General features: G+C 43.5%; 1 protein-coding gene across 2 annotated transcripts in view; it reads left to right on the forward strand.

The window, feature by feature from the left end:
- LOC132384818 (arf-GAP with GTPase, ANK repeat and PH domain-containing protein 1-like) overlaps positions 1 to 20425 on the forward strand; it is a 210046-nt gene that overhangs the window by 89437 nt on the left and 100184 nt on the right. For both annotated transcript variants that reach the window (XM_059956372.1, XM_059956371.1), the window contains exons 3-4: positions 1698 to 1785; positions 16867 to 16952. In XM_059956372.1, coding sequence (XP_059812355.1) covers positions 1698 to 1785; positions 16867 to 16952 — 174 coding nt within the window. The remainder of the gene's footprint in view (positions 1 to 1697; positions 1786 to 16866; positions 16953 to 20425) is intronic.

Below are 20425 nucleotides of genomic sequence, written 5' to 3' on the forward strand. Positions count from 1 at the left end.
GCACCACATTTTGAAGTTGTCCTTGATGGTGGGGAGGTTCATGCCTGCAGCCTTCTTGGATCTTATGCAATGGAGCCTCGTGAGCCTGATTGGATTTTTCAAGGAGATGACAAAACACATTGATGAAGATAGAGCGGTGGATGTGGTGGTGTAAGGTGTTTGACAAGTTTCCCTTTAGTAGGTTTATCCCGAAAGTCAGGAGGCATGAGGTCCAGGGAAACTTGGCTGCATGGATTCGGACTTGGCCATAGAATGTAGAGGATGGTAGTAAATGGACTGTATTCTGCCTGGAGGTCAGTGACCAATGGTATTCGCAGGGATCTGTTCTTGGACTCCTTCCCTTTGTGATTTTTATAAATGACCTGTTGACGAAGTAGAGGGGTGGGTTCGTAAGTTTTCAGATTGCTAAGTGGTGTTGTGGACAATGTGGAAAGTTGTTGTGCATTCAACAAGATATAGACAGGATGCAGAGCTGGGCTGAGAAGTGGCAGGTGGAGTTCAATCCAGAAAAGTGTGAAGTGATTTACTCTGGAAGATCAAACGTGAAGGTGGAATACAAGGTTAATGGCTAGCTTCTTAACAGTGTGGAGGAACAGAGGGATCTTCGATCCAAATCAGTAGATTCCTTAAAGTACCATGCAAGCTGATAGGGTAGTTCACAAAGCATATGTATGTTGCCCTTCATTAGTTGAGGGATTGAGTAAATAACTGCGAGGTAAAGTGCAACTCTGTAAAACTCTGGGTAGACCACACTTGGAGTATTGCGTTCAGTTCTGGTAGCCTCATTAAAGGAACAAAGCTGTGGAAGCTTGAGAGAGAGTGCAGAGGAGATTTACCAGGATGTTGCTTAGATTAGAGAGTGCATCTTATGAAGAAAGGTTTTTCTTTTTTCTTTTTTCTTTGAAGCAAAGGAGGATGAGAGGCAAATTGATAGAGGTATACAAGATGATAAGTGGCATAGTGAATAGCCAGCACCTTTTTTCCAGGGTGGCAATGGTCAATACCAGAAGATATCCATTTAAGGTTAGTAGAAGAACGTTCAGAGGAGATGTCTGAGGTAGTTTTTTTACACAAAGGGTGGTAGGTGCCTGGAACGCACTGCCAGGGGCTGATACAATAAGGACATTTAACTCTTAAGATGAAGGCACAAGGATGTAAGCAAAATAGAGGGTTATGGGCTGTGTAGGAGGGAAGGGTTAGATTCACCATGGAGTAGGTTTATATCAGTCAGCACAACATGTCTATGTTTCATGTTCAATTTTTTATTGTGTTTATTGTTGCTAGCCCAATATTTATGGCCTTCATTTTTGGTCTTTCACAGACAGAAACATCTGTGTGTCCACCCTATTAAAACGAATAAATAATATAACACCTTTATTAGATCACCCCTCAGCCTTCTCTTTCCAAGAGAAGAGAAACCCACCCTGCACTCACATCCTCGATAGATACAACCCCTCAGCCCTGGGATAATACTTATGAGTGGAGCTACTTCCAACTAGAAGCTCTCTAATGTCACTCACACAAAATGCTGGTGGAAAGCAGCAGGCCAGGCAGCATCTACAGGAAGAAGCACTGCTTCTCCCTATAGGTGCTGCCTGGCCTGCTGCTTTCCACCAGCATTTTGTGTGTGTTGCTTGAATTTCCAGCATCTGCAGGTTTCCTCGTGTTTGCTCTCTAATGTCTTGGTTTCTTTGCAGGGGTTGGTTGGCAGCCTGCACAGTGGCAAATCCGCCCTCGTCCATCGCTACCTGACTGGCACTTACATCCAGGATGAGTCTCCAGAAGGTCAGTGCCCTAATTTTTCTGAGTTCTTTGGCATTCTCATCCTTTTAGATGCCACTGTCAAAATGGGATAATAGTGGGTGTGTTGTGATTGTCAGAAAAAAAGCTGTTACCTTGGACTTAAGATTTTGTATTTTTAAATGTGATTACATTGTTCAATACCGTATGGGTCAAAATTTGTGGAAGAAACTACGACATCTACAGAAAGCAGATAAATATTATAATGGCCCAAATCTTTCACTGCTCTTCCTTGGAGCAGGTCCCCAGGCACATTTCCCACTGGCCAGATCCCAGCTAATCCCATTCTTTAGTGGGAGGGTGAACAGCCAGAGGTTGTGGTCTCAGTACCAATGACATGGGACAGAAGAGTGACAAGGTCTGGCAAAGTGAGTACAGGGAGTTAGGTGCTGAGTTAAAGGGCAGGGCCTCCAGAGTTGCAGTCTCAGGACTGCCACCTGTGCCACATGCTAGTGAGGCCAGAAATGGGAAGATCATACAGTGTAACACATGTTTAAGGAGATGGAGCAGGTTTCAGATTTTTGGATCAATGGGCTCACTTGCAGGAAAGGTGGGACCTGTACAGAAGAGATGGTTTGCACCTGAACCGGAGGGGGACTAGTAGCCTCGATGGAAGGTTTTCTAGTGCTGCACCAGGGGTTTAAACTAGAGTTGCAGTGGGATGGGAACCAGAGCACCAGAGCAGATAGTGGAATGGTTGCGGGAAAAGATGTTAATTACTCTCTTCCCACCTTCTTATTCTGGGTTCTGCTCCCTTCCTTTCCAATTCTGATGAAGGGTCTTAACCCAAAACATTAACTGTTTATTCATTGCCATAGATACCACCTGACCTGGCTGAACTCCTCCAGCATTTTACGTGTGGTGCTCAAAATTCCCAGCATCTGCAGAACCTCCTGTGCCTATGCTGCCTAAATAAATGGAATGGTCTATTGCTGTTGATGACCTGTAGCTGAGACTACTTAAGGAGTGGGGGGGGGGGGTGGGCTGTATAAATCATGGTGTCACATCCAGTGCCCCCCATGTATTTAGTTGTGCCTACGATATTGCCCAGCGCAAGTACCCAGTTGTTTGGGAGGGAAAGAAATGCAGAGCTATTAAAGTGTGCCTCCCATTGTCTATGCATTTATGAGGAAATTCACCAGCTGATTCTCTCATCCAGGAACGGTGCTATCTTTACACAGTGGAGGTTTCTTTTATATCCACCGAATGTTCACTGGGTATAAACCCCCTAAGTGTACTTTGTGGAAGAGTTAGCCTACTGTGGAGTTGGCTGCCTTCCAGTGTGGCACCACCCTTAGTGGTGCCACTAATTTGGTCATCAACCATAAAGCAAATATGTGCTCCCCGTTGTAAATTTAACATGAAACATGCACACACGCACAGTATTAGTAATCTATTAAATTTTAATTACTTCAATATTTCTAACCTGGAGGCCTTGAGGGAATGATACATTCAGAAGAAAGATCCATTATTGTGGTTGAAATATGAGATACCAATTGAGGCCAATTAACAGCACAATGGCCTCACAAAGAATATTTTGAGACTAATTGATTAAGCATTAAGCTTGATTAGCTGTTGGCCATTATTAACAAGTTGCCACTTCACTAGCCCAAGTGCAACAACCCTGATTCAGGCTACATCCACACTATGCCGGATAAATCTGTAACCAAAGCTTTTTCTCTCCGTTTTTACCCTCCATCTACACTAAAATGGCGATTTCGTACCCCAAAAACGGAGCTTTTCAGAAATCCTTTCCAGGGTGGGTTATTTTTGAAAACGCTGCTCGAGCAGATCAGTGTGGACGGGGTAACCGGAGAAATCTGAAAACGCTGTGAGACGGCAGCGCGCCATTTCATTGTTTTCTTGAACGCAACCTAACAATTTCAGAACAGACGGCAACGAGACTGAAGCCTGAAGAGTTAGAAATGTACTCGCCAAATACTTTGACCCATAACTTACTGAATAAATAAGTATACTGTACTCACTTTGCCGTTTTCTGTCCTTGCTCGTATGAAGGTGGTTTACCTACTTATGCAAGTTCTTCCCTGACAGTAGATGTGTAACATCGTATGGAAATACAAGGTAACACTGACACAGACATGTTTTATACATTTAACAAGGTGCTTTATTAATGCAACAGAGTTAGTCAGTTTTTTCAATGTTTGCCATCAGCCGGGTCAATCTGTCCGTGAACTCAGTCAGTTGCCACCGTACGCTCCAGTATTTGTTTTTTTTTAGTTTTAAGTTCTCCTGCGCAAGAGCCAACAGCTGCCCGTCGTTTTAAGTTTTTCTAGTCTGTAGCTACACAAACGTGCACTTTCACAGCGAGATTTGACACCAAGCATGTCGCTTGTTTTCGGTAGATGTATCCTGCACATGCGCAGGAGGAGGAGATTCGCCGAAATCTCCGTTTCAGTGTGGATAGAGATTTTCAAAAACGCACAGTGTGGACGCCTATCGTTTTTACACGAAACCGGCGTTTTCAAAATTATCCAGTCTAATGTGGATGTAGCCTCAGACAACATTTCTCTGTGCCTTTAGCAAGATTTAGAAATTTACAGCTCAGTAACAGACCCTTCAGGTCCAATGCCACATAATCACGCCCATGCAGTGTTAGGTTTTAATCCCTTGATTCAAATGGACTCAGCTCTGGTGAGCAAAGTGGCCCGGAATCTCCCTCAGCCACAGAGTCAGAGGACATCCCAGAGCCACATCTGGGATGTCCTCTGTTCAGTCCTGTTTGAAGACATTTCAGCCTTGACAACCCTCCCCCACTCTGCACCACCCTGATCCCCTCTACCGATGGGCCACTCCACAATGTCCTAATCCCTTCAACCTGTGGTTAGGGAGTGGATAGAAATGGCAGGAGCTACGAATTTATTGACTCCACATTACAAATCATTTAGACCTTATCATTCGCTGAAATGGAAGAGACCAAATAAACACTTTTCAGGACACAATGAATTTGGTTGCCAGCTCTTTGAGAATGTCCCACAGTCTTGAGAAATGAAAGATTAATCTTTTGGGCCTCCAAGCAGGAAATCATCAGAATGTCAAAAAAGGACTGTTTCCTTTCCAGCTTCTTTGACAAGTTTTCTTAAAAGAGCTGGTATAGAGTCTGACTGCCAGGAGGTAGGAAGGGAGGGAGATGAAAATTTCAGGAGTTGACAACTTCGATTTGAGCCTGCTGAATACCTAATATGTTGAAAGAAGGGCAAATTTCTATAGCATCTTTTTATGCCCTTCAGACCATTGCCAAGTGCTTGACAGCAAACAGAGTACTTTTGAAATGCAGTCCCTATTGCAAAGTAGGAAAGACAGCAGCTTGTTTATGCCCAGCAAGCTCCCACAAACAGTCTGTAACCCGAAATGAGCACCATCGATAATTTTCCTGTTCTTCTTTGAAGTATTGTCAGTGAGTGCAGCTTTGTGATAACACCTCTTCTCAAGGAGAGCACCATAGGCAGGGCAGTGCTCCCTCCCTCTGACATTAGTACTTTCTTACTGTCCACAATGCCCCCGGTCTTAGTATCATCCACAAATTTGCTGATTAACCACATTATCCTCTAGATCATTAATATAGATGATAAACGACAACAGACCCAGCACCGATCCTTGTGACACTCCACTAATCACAGGTATCCAGTCAGAGAGGCAACCATCTACTACCACTCTCTGGCTTCTCCCATGAAGCCAAGTAATCCAATTTACTACCTCATCCTTAATGCCAAACCACTTGACCTCTTGTCTAACCTCCCATGTCCAAAGCCTTGCTCAAGTCCATGTAGACAACATGATTTTCCCTCATCAACTTTCCTGGTAAATTCCTCAAAAAACTCTATAGATTGATCAGACACAACTTACCATACACAAAGCCATATTAACTATCCCTAATCAGTACTTGTCTAAACAAATACTTGTATATCTGGTCCCTTATAGTAGCTCTCAATACCTCACCACTACTGAGGTCAGGCTTACTGGCCTATAATTTCTTGGCTTATTCTTAGAGCCTTTCTTAAATAATGGAACCACATTAGGTATTTTCCCATCCTCTGGCACCTCACCTGTGGCTAAGAATGTTTTAAATATCTCTGCTAGGGCCCCTAAAATTTCTGCACTAGCCTGCCACAAAGCTGGAGGGAACACCTTGTCAGATCCTAGGGATTTATCCACCTGAAACTGCTTCAAGATAGCAAAACTTCCTCCTCGGTAATCCGCATATGGTCCATAACTTCACAGCTGTTTTGCTTTGCTTTGATAGACACTATGTCCATCTCCTGAGTAAATACAGATGCAAAAAATCCATTTAAGATCTCCCTCATGTGCTTCAGCTCCATGCATAGATGACCAACTCTGATCTTGAAGAGAACCAATTTCGCCATTTGCTGTCCTTTTGTTCTTAATATACGTACCTGCAGAAGTCCTTGGGATCCTTCTTTACCTTGTCTGCTAGAGCAACCTAATACATTCTTTTAGCCCCCCCCCCCCCCCCGATTTCCTTAAGTGTTCTATTGCACTTCTTATACTCCTTAGGTACCTAATTTGTTCTTTGCTGTCTATACCTGCTACACACCACCTTCTCTTAAACAGGCTTGAAAACCAAGGCTCCCTAAACCTGCTATCCTTGCCTTTATTCTCAAAAGAACACGAGGAAATATTTATCACTGTGAAAGATAGTGGAAGCAGAAACTTCTATCTTATTAAACAGTACTTGGGAGTGTACATGAAGAGCCATAACCTCCACGTACATGAAGCTGGAGCTGGAAGGTGGCATTTAGATAACTGGTGCAATGTGATAGGCTTAGCAGCCTCTGGCTGTATTATAAGCTTTCTGTCATTCTAAAGCACTTTTAATGTGGCAAAAAATGTCCCAAGACATTTCATAGAAGCTTTAAACAACCAAACAACAAAATTGGTCTTTAACTTTGCCATGGGTTTTCCACACTGTCTTTCCCAGGGCAGGCTCACATTGTCACAAATGGTCCATAATGGAATGTGGAGAAATTCACAGCATTTGTTTCTGGCTCCTGCTGCTGCCTAGCTGATTCCCTGCACGGATGTGGAACTGTATAAATAAACTCTTGACCTAAGATGCCAAGAGCAACCTACACATTTTTTACTTTAACTAAAGAAGCTTTTTTTTCCCTCAGTACCATTTCCAGGGGTTTGCAGTAACCAGATAAATCAAATTGAGTTTACATTACCTGGGATTCTGGAATTTGAATCCTGTGTTTTAGGAAGTTGATTCTGGGCATATGGTGAACACTAGCTTGTTTATTGACCTGTCTACATAATTGAGAAAGGGTTTGAATGGTTGCAAACTTGCAAATGCATTTATTGTGTTTTCGCTTATGCTGTCACTGCCTAATTATAAGTGTGCCTCTCTGGTACAGTTTGCCACAGGACCATACGACTCAGACTTCACCCTTGACTTGTATCAAGTGCAGTAAATGGTTCTATCTCCCATCAACCCCTCCTCATCTGGTTTTACCTATCGCCTGCCTCACCCCCTCCCTCCCACCTTTTTACACTGGCTAACTCCCTTCTACACACTCAGTCCTGATGCAGAGACCCGCCCCAAAATATCGACTATCACTTTGCCTCCACAGCTGTTGTCTGACTCACTGAGTTCCTGCAGCAGCTTGTTTTATCCAAAAAGTTACCAACCCACAGAGTGCTAGTCCTGTGTCTCAGGTATATGCACAAGATCCTACAACATTTCTTGAAGAAGTTTTGGACCCTGGGTCAATACTTAGGGATTTAAAAGCAGAAGATCTAGTCATCACTTTGTGGGACTGTGCTGTGTGCAATTTGGCTGCAGTGCTTCCTGCACTACACCAGCTGCTTTGAAGTGTGCGGAGGTTGATATTGACTTTATTACCACATGTACAGGTGTCTTCTAGCCGTATCACAGGCACATAGCATTAAATAAGCAACATTCACAAGAAAAAAGTTAGTTAAACAATTTTTACAAGAAAGAACACAATTAGGACAAAAACTGCCAATTTTGGCGCAAAGTAGGCACTATATAAATGCTTAAAAAAACATCCTGCTGATGGGACTCAACAGGTCAGACAACATCTGTGTGGGGTGGTGAATGTTTTCAAAGTAAGCATGCAGGTACAGCAGGCAGTGAAGAAAGCTAATGGCATGCTGGCTTTTATAACAAGAGGAATTGAGTATAGAAGTAAAGAGGTCCTTCTGCAGCTGTACAGGGCCCTGGTGAAACCACACCTGGAGAATTGTGTGCAGTTTTGGTCTCCAAATTTGAGGAAGGACTTTCTTGCTATTGAGGGAGTGCAGCGTAGGTTCACAAGGTTAATTCCTGGAATGGTGGGACTGTCATATGTTGAAAGATTGGAGCCACTGGGCTTGTATACACTGGAATTTAGAAGGATGAGAGGGGATCTGATTGAAACATATAAGATTATTATGGGATTGGACAAGCTAGAGGCAGGAAACATGTTCCCAATGTTGGAGGAATCCAGAACTAGAGGCCACAGTTTAAGAATAAGGGGTAGGCCATTTAGAACAGAGATGTGGAAAAACTTTTTCACCCAGAGAGTGGTGGATATGTGGAATGCTCTGCCTCAGAAGGCAGTGGAGGCCAAGTCTCTGGATGCATTCAAGAGAGAGTTGGATAGAGCTCTTATAGATAGCGGGCTCAAGGGATATGGGGAGAGGGCAGGAACGGGATACTGATTGTGTATGATCAGCCATGATCACAGTGAATGGCAGTGCTGGCTTGAAGGGCCAATTGGCCTACTCCTGCATCTATTGTCTATTGTCTATTTTGGGTCAGGCTCGTTTACCTGGACGCATGAAGGGTCTCAACTAAAAACACTGACTGTCTGTTTCCTTCTACTGATGCTGCCCGACCTTCTCAGTTCTTCCAACGACTTTATCCCCCCAGATTCCAGCATCTGCGGTCTCATATGTCAGCATTATATAAATACACGGTTTTCATTTGAACATGGACCTGATGCAAATATATTAATGCTCTGAAGGGTGTGAATGAAGGCAGATACCTTGCTGTCTCTTGGATTTGAAATACACACTGTCAACGACCATTTGTTCATTATTCAGAAAGCTAGTAGCCAGTACAAAGGGTTCAAGCAAAGAAGAACCAAAATATGGGTTACTTCCTCGTTAAATGAAATTGCCTCAGGCTTTTACCTAAATAGGCATCGTGATAATTAGAATTGATTCATCTGCAACAGAAGAAGTACACCACTTTATTCAAAAGAAGATGCAAAAACCTACCAACTACCAGATGTCAGTCAGTTTACTGCTGTTGTTTGGCAGCTACTGAAAGCAATCATTAGCAGGAAAATTATCACTCGAATAAGTTTAAAAAAAAATCATCAGAGATTTGAAGTTGATGCATTTATTAAATTTGATACAATTTTTTTATGAGGTAGTAGGCTGCTGATGTGTCATTAGTCCGAAAATGTGTTAGCTGAAGTGCTACATATTATGTTAGCAAAGTTGAAGCTCTCAGTAACGCTCCCTTTTTTAAACAAAACTATAGAAGTTTATTTACAACACATATACACAAGGTACAGACAATATTTACAAGACAGCAAGTATATTCAAATTAAAATATGGTTACTACTGTATATAAAACAATCAATACCCCAGGGGCCCCACCGCTCACAGAAGTCCCCAATGTGCCCGCCGCAACCACGTGCTCCCTCTCCAAGGACAGCCGGGTACGAACGTACCCTGGGAAAAGGGGCAAGCAGTTGGCCTGGGAGGCACCCTTCACCTCCTAGACCCGCAAATGGTCATCTTGGCCAGGCTGAGGAGCAAGCCCACCAGGAGATCCACCTCACGTCCCAACCCCTTCCAAACTGGGTGCCCGTATATGAGGAGTGCGGGACTGAAGTGCAGCCAGAACCTCAGCAGCAGCCCCTTGAAAACTCAAAAGAGGGGCTGCAACCTCTCACATTCCATGTAAGCATGGTACACTGACTCCTCCCTCAATAACGCCCCTTCCACAGTATGACCCTCCCTCAGCATTGCCCTCCCACAGTACTGCCCCTCTCACAGTGTGGCCATCCCTCAGCACTGCCCCTCCACAGTGTGGCACGCCCATAGTATTGCCCCTCCACCATGGCACTCCCTCAGCGCAGTGAGAAACCCCACTGCACTGGAGTAACAATCTAGATTTCCATGCTGTGGTTTCTGGAGTGGGACCTAACCTACAACCTTCAGAATCAGAGGTGAGAATGCTACCCACTGATAACCAGATCAGGTCATTGAGCAGGGAGCTTCCTTTATGGACCTACCTCATTAGAGCTCATGCAACAATATACAAATTTGTGCCTATGGCTTGGCCCCTTTGGAGTGGGAGACTGAGCCAGGATTGTCTGTCAGCTCTCCTCTTGGAGGAGGAGTTTGAAGCATACATCGACTAGACTTGTAAAACCCCGCTGGTTTCTTTGGTTGCGCAAGTCTAGGGAATACACACTCTGGTCCCGCCAAATCTGTGAGGTTGAGACAGCTCTCCCACCCCAAACCTCGGTTTGTGTGGTTGCTGTGTAATTTGCCACCCTGCTACAACTCAGTGCCCAGAATAACAGACAGCACACATAAATACAATTCCTTTAATCATATACAGTGTGAACAAGAGACCCAGCTCACTTTCCAAAGCACCCGTTATCTTTAACCATAACCCTAACACTGCTTCTACAGAAAGGCCATTTCATTAGCAGTGAAACCTGTCCCAGGGTGTTACACTTGTATGTAAAGATCGGCTATGTGGCTGAAGTCATTACGGAAACAAAACATGAGGAAATTGGATGGGTCCTACCAACTCCAGTCTTGCATGTTTAGTTCTGCCTTTACTTCACCAGTTCCTGGCCACAGATGATGCCAGGGACTTTTCTACTTTGTGCCACTGTAGTTTCCAACACTAGTTAGATATATCCCCGCAGACACAGCATGTGAGGTCCTGATGCCCCACCCAACCCCTTTTCTGCTGATTCAATCTTTATATCCATTATAATCACCAGTGTTCAATGGAAATGGACCACCCTTCTAGTGTCAAGTTCAAGTTTATTGTCATCTGATTGTAGATATATACAAAACAACATTCCTTTGCACCATGGTGCATCCACAATACATATGTAGCATCCGTGCCCCCAGTTTACCCCCTTTCGCCTAAGGTGAACCACCGTCACCCCGCCAATAGGCAATACTTCAGTGTAAATATGGTGTAATGCCCCCCCAGTACATGCTCGCAACACAAAGTATCAGACAATACACCAAAGGCGAGTAAATAATTGCAACGTTATCGTTATTTCTTAGTGATGGGTTAGTAGAAACAGATAACATAAAGGCTCCAAATCAGTAAGTTTATCAGCTTCTGCACATAATATTTTAATACGTTGGAGCTCACGCCTCCGGTTCCATCCACAACAACCTTCCGAGCCTTTGGCCACCGTCCGAACCGCCGACGTCCAGTATCCGCTGCCCTGGAACCGCTGTCCGCTCCTCACACGTCCGTCCTCCTCGCTCGCCTCCCGAAATAGACCACGAACTCCCGCTCAGCTCACACATACAAGTTAGCATAACAACTCTCCATTGGTTAGTTCACCCCTCATCTGCAGTCATAACCCAAACATTCCAGATACAGAAACCCATTGCAGCATTAAGTAACATTACAGAGAAGCCATTTCATTATAACAATACAGAGAAGCCACTTTGTTAGCCTGATCAGTTAACACCACAGTTACCGGTACTGAAAGCCCTACACATAAATCACACTCAGCACATAAAACAAAATATTACCCCAAATAAGTTGAGAAAATATAATTCAAGATGCATGTGAAGTGCATAGCACAAGTAAATAGTAAATAGCTCACTGTCCTAGTAACAAGACCTCAGAACAGGGCATTTATTAGTCTCACAGCTTGAGGGAAGAAGCTGTTACCCAGTCTGGCAGTCCTAGTCCGGATGTTTCATTGCCTCCTTCCTGACTGTAGTGGGTCTGAGAGATTGTGGGATGGCTGGTAGGGATCCTCAACAATGCTTCATTTCATGTTCCACTGATTTTTCTCCCCAGACTGCTTTCTGTGTCTGGGAGAGTAATTCTTAGGTCTTGGAGACCTTCACATTTCTGGAGACCCACATTCAGCAGGGGTAACAAAAAATCTGCTTCTGTGAGGGCTAAGAGCAGTTGCCAAATGAAGGCAGAAAGACTAATTACTTAAAGTGGTTTGGAGTAATATAAACACTCTTATATCTGACCACCAATAGTGTTGTGCCAAGGTTTGAAATAGAGTTATTTTAAATTTTTCTTTTATTAATTTCTGGAGGGAGTGAATGAAATATTCCCCAGCTGTAAAGTGAACATTGATTTTTTCAGAAAGTTTACAGGATGCGGTTAAGAAGCTCACTTTTGAGAGGATGTGGTCCTTACACAGTCTGTTCACTTTAGCTTAGCTCTTTGATAGCTACCTAGCTGTTTTGAAGACTTTATTTTTAGCTTGGCCTTCATGCAGTCTTTCCATCAAATTTCGACAGTTTTAATGTTTTATGTAATTACCACAAAAGTTTTTTAAAGCAAGTAACCAAAACACTCTGGGCTCTCTGACTGTGGGACAGAGAGATCAATTTGTAACAGTTACTTTGAGGGGGTCAGCAGAATTATTGATATTTTTCATTATTTTACCAAATATTTTGTTTTTTCAGGTAAATGAAGTAAGCACTGAATAGTTAGACTCCCACCAATAATGGCTTTAGCATTGTCTTCCCCAAGTTCCATCATGGACAATTCTTCTGAAAACATTTCGCTGTCTAATATCTTGGGAAGGACAATATCTTGGACCCCAACAACACCCTGCCCCTTGGCACAGAAATGGAGTCAAACTCTGCATTCCTGCTCAGTCTCCTGCTCCTGCTACCACCCCCCCACCCCACTACTGTCACACCTCCAGGCTTCCTGCCTGACACAAACTCATTCAGTCTTACATGAGCTCGGGCTAAGTATCTAGATGACTCGGGTTACAATCTTTGACAATCCCCCACCACCCCAAGCACTGTGCTCCTTCCAACAATCCCATATTCTGCCTCTCACTGAACTAGATCATCCAGTCCTGAACTGAGCTTGTTGCTTGATGATCCTGCCTGAGTCCATCTGTTGCTACCGGACTGCTATTGAGTAGATACGCGTTCAAAACCCACTGAGGCAGCTAGAGAAATTAAATGTAGTGAATTAAGTAAATCTCTGACTAAAAGGTGTGTGATATTGACTATGAAACCCCTAAATTGTGGTTAAGAAGCCATCTTGTTCTTATCTAGTCTGGTCTTCATGCACCTCCAGAATGATGTCAAAATGGCTGACCCTTAAATGACTTCTGAATTGTCTCAGCTTAGAGGCAATTTGCAATAGGAAATAACTACCCTGTGTTCTACGGGCTGTTCCTAGATATGCATGCTGAGACAAACCTCAGCTGTTGCTAGAAATTCATCAACCCCTTGGAAGATGTACTTTGTTCTGCCTGAAGCACATTGGTCTTCCAGCACAAGGATCTATCTGCCAGTGAATGCTGCTGACAATACTGAACAAGTAAAAAAGTTGCAAATGATATAAATAAGTAAGTGCTAGCCTCTGAGAAATGGTGGAGAGAATGTACCCATAGAAACTCACATTATGTTGGCCAGCACTGTGTCTGGTTGTATCAAGCTATGCATATTCTCTGGAAATGCAAACTTGCAGTCAGAATCATATTTTTACAACATAAAAACAGATTCTTCAGCTCAACTCAGCCATGCCAAGCAAGTTGCCTTCCTGAGCTACTCACATTTGCCTGTGTCCCTTAATCCTACTAAAGTTTACCTATCTGTATAGGTGCCCTAATGTCTTTTAAACATAGTTGTACCCTTCTCTGCCACTTACTCTGGTAGCTTTTTTCACATACCTACCACCCTCTGTGTGAAAACCTTGCACCTCAGAAGAAGAAGAATAGCCCTTAACTAGGCAGTGGAGTTATCGGGGCACCATCATGACGGTGTTTCCGTAGCAAGCTATTCTTGTTTTTACGAGGCCGAGTTGCTAGCTTGCCGCTCAACCTGACTTGGATTTGAACTCGGGAACCTTCGCTCCGGAGTCCGGCGCTGATATTATTGCGCCACCAAGCAGGACTTGCACCTCAATTCCTCTTTATATCTTTCCACTCTAAACTTAAACCTCTGCCCTCTAGCTTTATACTTTCTTACCCTCAGAAAAAGACTGAACTCTATAAGACCATCCTTCGGCCTCCTTCACTCCAGGACAAACAGTCTCAAATGAAGGAGGCTGAGGGATGGCCTTCTAGCATCATCGTGTACTGAGGTTCTGCCTGTCCCCAGTGTTGTGAACAAGAGGGTTGGATCCAGCTTCATTGCCTTAGAAGGTTCTATTCTATCATACTACCTAGTATTCACTTGGCATTCAGGATGAGGCAGTAAATTGGATTAGACATTGGCTTGTTGGAGAAGCCAGAGAGTGGTAGTGGAGGGTTGCCTCTCTGACTGGAGGCCTGTGACTAGTGGAGTGCTGCAGGGAATCGGTGCTGGTTCCTGTGTTGTTTGTCATCCATGTTGATGATCTGGGTGATAACGTAGTTAACTAGATCAGCAAATTTGCGGATGACACCAAGAATTAGTAGACAGCAAGGAAGGCTATTGAGGCTTCGTAGGGATCTGCATCCACTGGAAAAATGGGCTGAAAAATGGCAGATGGAATTCAATGCAGACAAATGTGAGGTTTTGCACTTCAGTAGGATTAACCAGGGTAGGTCTTAGACAGTGAACTGTAAGGCACGGAGGAGTGTGGTAGAACAAAGGGATCTGGGAATACAGGTACATTCATTCATTGAAGGTGGTGCCACAGGTAGATAGGGTCGTAAAGAAAGCTTTTGGCATGTTGGCCTTCATAAATCAATGTATTGAGTACAGGAGGTGTGAGGTTATGTTGAAGTTGTACAAGGTGTTGATGAAGCTCAATTAAGAGTATTGTGTTCAGTTTTGGTTTCCTACCTACAGGAAAAATGTAAGAGGTCGAAAGAGTGTAGAGAGAATTTGCAATGATATTGCCGGGTTTGGAGGACCTGAGTTATTTAGAAGATTGAATAAGTTCGGACTGTATTCTTTAGAACATAGAAGATTGATAGGAGATTTGATAGAAATGTACAAAATTAGAGGGGTATAGATAGGGTAAATGCAAACAAGCTTTTTCCATTGAGGTTAGGTGGACTACAACCAGAGGTCATGGGCTAAGGGTGAAAGGTGAGAAGTCTCCATGGGGAAACCTTCATGCATTAGCTGAAGAACGGATTGAACATCTCCCCCAGTCGTCTGAGAGCTTGTGAGGGTTGGCCACTCAGGCAGAGGCCCACAGAACTGTACTCTCAATTTAAGTGAGAAATTTGAGTTTCTGTTTCCCCAGTAGGAGAGGGTTTACACAGGTAAACACACTGTGCAGCCAGCTCCAGGACAGTCGAACACTTTTTGGCAGAGTCAGCCCTTGGGGAAGCCCATTGTTGGGATTTAACCAGCTGTGTCATTTACTCATTGCTGGTCCAATGGGAAGGCCTCTCCATTATGCTGTTGGCTGATCTTTGAAGCATTCAAATAATAGCACAGAGTAAGTTGGTTTGTTGTACCTATACTGGGACTCTTGAAACTAACTCTAATTTGTTCTTTTCTGCCAGTTCAAAATCAAGTTCATTGTCACATGCACAAGTACACCCAGTGAAAAATTTACTTGCAGCAGCATCACAGGTGCATAGCATCAGATAAGCAGCATTATCTGAAGAACATAAATTATATTCAATTATACAATAAAAAACACAATTAGAACAGAACAAATGAAGTCCATTGTGGCACAATGTGGTCAAAGTGTTGCTGTACTAGGGTAGTGATTAAGGTTGTGCTGATTGGTTCAGGAATCAAATGGTTGAAGGGCAGCAGCTATTCTTGAACCCGGTGGTGTAGGACTTCAAGCTGCTATTCTCCTGTCCAGTGGTATCATTGAGAAGATGACATGGCCTGGATGGTGGAGATCTTTGATGGATCTTGCCTCCTTTATGCAGTGCCTCCTGTAGGTACTACCAGTGATGGAGAAGGATGTGTCTGTGATATATTGGGAAGAGTCTACTACTTTCTGCAGCTTATATTCATGTGCATTCGAATTGCCATACCAGACTGTAATACATCCAATCAGGATACATCTGTAGAAGTTTACTATAATGTTCTAAGCCGATAAGCCGAACCTCCTTAACTATCTAAGAAAGTAAATACTGGTGTGTGTTCTTTATGATTGCACCTATGTGCTGCACCAAACTTGTAATACATTTTAGATGCTTGGCTAATTTTTCTCTTCAAAGAAAGGTTGTTCAGTAGTTAGTCATCGGGAAAAAGAAAACTTGTATTTGCCTCCTTTCAAGATCTCAGCTCAACCGATGTTAGAAGTAAAAAAAAAATTGTTTTTAGTTTGCAGATAAGCTGAGCAATAGGGAACAAGTAGACAGTTAAACTGACAATACTAGTTTGGTTGAGGGATTAACATTGGCTGCAGGACACTGAGGAGAATTACATAATTCCTCTTGAAATAGTGTCCTGGGATCTCTTAAGTCCATCTAAAGGAACTGACAGAGCCTTTCCTCAATACTATCCATCTGCCAGTGTAGTGCTCCCACAGTAATGTCCTTCCTGCAGTGTGGAGCTTCCTTAGTACTGCACTGGAGCATTATCCTCAAGTTTTCCTCTCAAGTCTGTGGGGTGCAGCACAAACTCAAAAAATATTAACTCATAATCAAGAGAGTGCAGTGCACTGAGCCACAACTGAACCCATCAGAGGAGTAATGAGCTTGTCAAGTCAAGGGCTCATTCAACAGCAGTTAAACTGTGAGTTGTATCCATGGCCGTTGGATTTCTGTTGCAGCATTTCAGCAGTGGGTTTAGACGTAGCAACCAGGCTTAGCAGCAGAAGACGTGAAACAGTCATGAGAAAAAAATAATTGCTGTCTATTTGTCTTGAGCATCTTTAACATCTCTATCCCACTGTGTCTTTACCAGGTGGTCGATACAAGAAAGAAATAAATGTCAATGGTCAGAACCACTTGCTGCTGATTAGGGATGAAGGAGGTCCTCCAGATGCCCAGGTGAGTGTTTAACAAAACTTGGCCTGAAGTAGAGGCACATTGATCCAGGGGCACATCAGATGCTGAGGCCAGACTCACAAATGCCAACACCAAACTCACAAAATCCAACACCCTTTACCTTGTTGAGAATAAGAGTGGATGAGAAGATCCAAGAATAACTGGGCTGTGGTGATGGCTACATTGTGCTACAACGTTGAATGTGTTAGTGACCAGTTACTATGTTCACCAGTCAACTTCAATGTATTTGGCATTTCCGGGTAACATAACACAAGTGGGAGCAAGGGGGTGCTGTCTGGAATCAAATGCTCAGTCGGTTTATGTACTGTGAGGTTGTCTGAGGGCTTTCACATCAAAGGAAATCCTTTTCTTTATTCACTTGGATTAAAGCTCAAGTTCAGTTGAAAAGGCAATGCGAGATAAACTTTGTTTAAAAAAAACAACACAATCCAACAGCATGGATAAATGGAATCTTGAAATTTGCCTAATGAGCTCTATAACAGAAAGGAAAATGTACCCCTTTCAATTCGGCTTTCCATTCTCACTTGTCAGTCCATGGCCTCCTCTTCTGCCACAATGAGACCAAACTCAGTTTGGAGGAGCAAAATCTCATGTTCCGTCTGGGTAGCATCTGATAGCAAGAACATTGATTTCTCTAACTTCCGGTAATTACTTCACCCTTACCTCTTCTGTCTTTTTCAGCTCCCAATTCTGGTTCCTCTCTCACCTCTTCTCCTCACCTCCTTCTGATTTCCCTCCTCTTTCCCTTTCTTCCATGGTCTACTCTCCTATCAGATTCCTTCTATAACCCTTTATCTTTTCCACCCGTCATCTCCCAGCTTCCTACCTCATCCCTCCTTCTTTGCCTACCTACCTGTCCTTACCTGGTCTCACCTTTCATCTGCCAGCTTGTACTTCTTCCCCTCCACCCCCACCTTCTGGCTTCTTGCCCCTTTCCTGATGAAGGGTCTCAGCCGAAAAAGTTGACCATTTGTCAACTTGCTGCCTGATCTACTGAGTTCCTCCAGTATTTTGTGTATGTATCTCAAGGTTAACATAATCTGCAGAATCTCTTTTGTCTAGGTAAAATTACTTGCTTCCTCTTACACGCAAGAGGGAGTAGGGAGGTGACTGGCTGATGGGTCACTGAAGAATAGCCAGTAGTCTCTGTAACAAATTTCTCACTTGGCAGATTCATTAATGACAGAGTCTTAACTTGTATGTAACATCCTGAGTGGCCAAAGAGCCTGCCCGCACCCCTGATTGAAGGAAGTAACCAATTAAACATCTGAGCCATAGGGCACTGGCCTGAAGTTTGGAGGAAGCTTGCCTCCTGCATTAAATTGACCAGTGGTGAGCGCCAAAAATTTAGGGAAGTCCTTGCTGCAGTAGTGGGGGGGAGGGGGTGGGGGCGGACCAACCAATTCCTGCTGGCCCTAACACAAAGAACTGGAAGAACTTAGATCAGGCAGCAACTATGGAGGGAAACAGGCAGCATCTTGTGTGTTGTTCCAAATTCCAGCACCTGCAGTCTCTTGTATCTCCTACTGGTTCCAGCTCAGAGCCTGGAATGAGGAGGTGCTGACCTGATAAAGGTCTGCTATGTTTTGCTGGGGCTGGAATGAGCTTTGCAATGTTTCCAGTTGATGCACCAAGCCCAGTCACACTCACCAGGATCTAAGTAAGCATTTGACATTTTGTCACTGAGAGAAAACACTTTAAAACTCTTTAATTCATCCAGCATTTTGAATAGAGGAAGTATTAAAATTTTAAGTGCTGTTGAATATTTGAACTGTCTGCTTCTAACTGCCCATGGGCATAATAAACTGTTCCAATAATATGCTGATTAATGAGCTCTGCCCTAATCGTATAATGGGTCCATTTCCTACAATCTCTGCACTCTTGTCTGCCACACGTTCCTTCAACAAATGAAAACCAGAGTACACCATGATGATTAAAATACAACCATAACAGATTGGCATTAGTTATATTTAGCTGTTTGATTGATAGTGTGAAGTCTTCCTGGGCACAGTTGTCAATACACAGAGTCTGAGGCTCACTTCACTCGTAAGCCAGTGACTAGACCTAGCGAAATTACTTCTATTGCCAGCTTTGCTGCCTTCACTTTTCCTTTATCTTTTTCCCTCTGCTACTGCCACCTTGATTGATGGACCTTTTTCTTCATTGCCCTCTGTTTTAGGCTTTGACTGCGGTAGACATTTTGCTCAGTATTTGTTATTTTATCCAAAGATCAATCTTAGGTGCAAAACTGAAATGCCAAGTTTTGACCATCTCCAGCAAGCCAGAGTCTACCCTTTAACACTGAGTCACCCACCATCACCAACCTGAGGTGTGGGGAGAGAGGGTGGTGTAGGAGGATGGGTTTATCATTGACTGGAAGCACAATTGAACCAGCCCTATGCATACTAGGGCTACAGGAGCAGGTCAGAGGCTGAGGATCCTGTAGTGAGTGACCACCCCTGCCGGCACCCCAAAGCCTTTCCACCATCTACAAGGCTCAGGTCTAGAATGTGATGGAATACTCTCCATTTACCATAAAACAGAAGAGTAGAATTATGTCATTCAGCCCATCAACTCTATTCTGCCATTCTATCGTGGCCAATTTATTTTCCTTCTCAGCCCCATTCTCCTACCTTCACCCCGTAACCTTTGATGCTCTTACTAATGAAGAATCCACCAATCTCCACTTAATATACCCAATAACTTGGCCTCCACAACCATCTGTGACAGTGAATTCCACGGATCTACCCTCTGGCTCAAGAAATTCCTCTTCATCTCTGTTCCAAAAGGGACATCCTTGTGTTCTGAGGCTGTGCCTTCTGGCCCTTGACTCCCCCACTACAAGAAGCATCCTCACCACGTTCAATCTAACTAGGTCTTTCAATATTTGATAGGTTTCAATGAGATCCCCCTTTATTCTTCTGAACTCCAGTAAGTACAGGCCCAAAGCCATCAAACACTCCTCATCCATTAACCCTTTCATTCACAGGATCATTCTCAAGCTCCTGTGGACCCTCTCCAATTCCAGGATATCCTTTCTTAGATACGGGGCCCAAAACTGCTCAGAATACACAAAATGCAGTCTGACCAATGCTTTATGAAGCCTCAGTATTACATCCTTGCTTTTGCTGCAGGGTCTCAACCTGAAATGTTAACTTACAGCTTTTGTTTCCATAGATGCAAGACTCTGAGTTGAATTCTTCCAATGTTCTTTCTGTTCTTCCAGTGGTGTTTGCCTTGTGCTTGGGAGCCAGAAACTAGTCTCCTGACAGGAATTGGTACACATCACAGGAATCACAGCACAACAATGAGAACATCAACCCATTATACTTGTGCTGGTTCTGTTTGAATAACTGATCTTGTTTGTTCTCATTTTCTGTAGATACATTTTACATTTAGAAGGTTATAGGTCAAATGCTGTCAAGTAGGACTAGGCTTAAATGAGCATCTTGGTT

This window comes from Hypanus sabinus, chromosome X1, assembly GCF_030144855.1.
Source record: "Hypanus sabinus isolate sHypSab1 chromosome X1, sHypSab1.hap1, whole genome shotgun sequence".
NCBI classification, from domain to species: domain Eukaryota; kingdom Metazoa; phylum Chordata; class Chondrichthyes; order Myliobatiformes; family Dasyatidae; genus Hypanus; species Hypanus sabinus.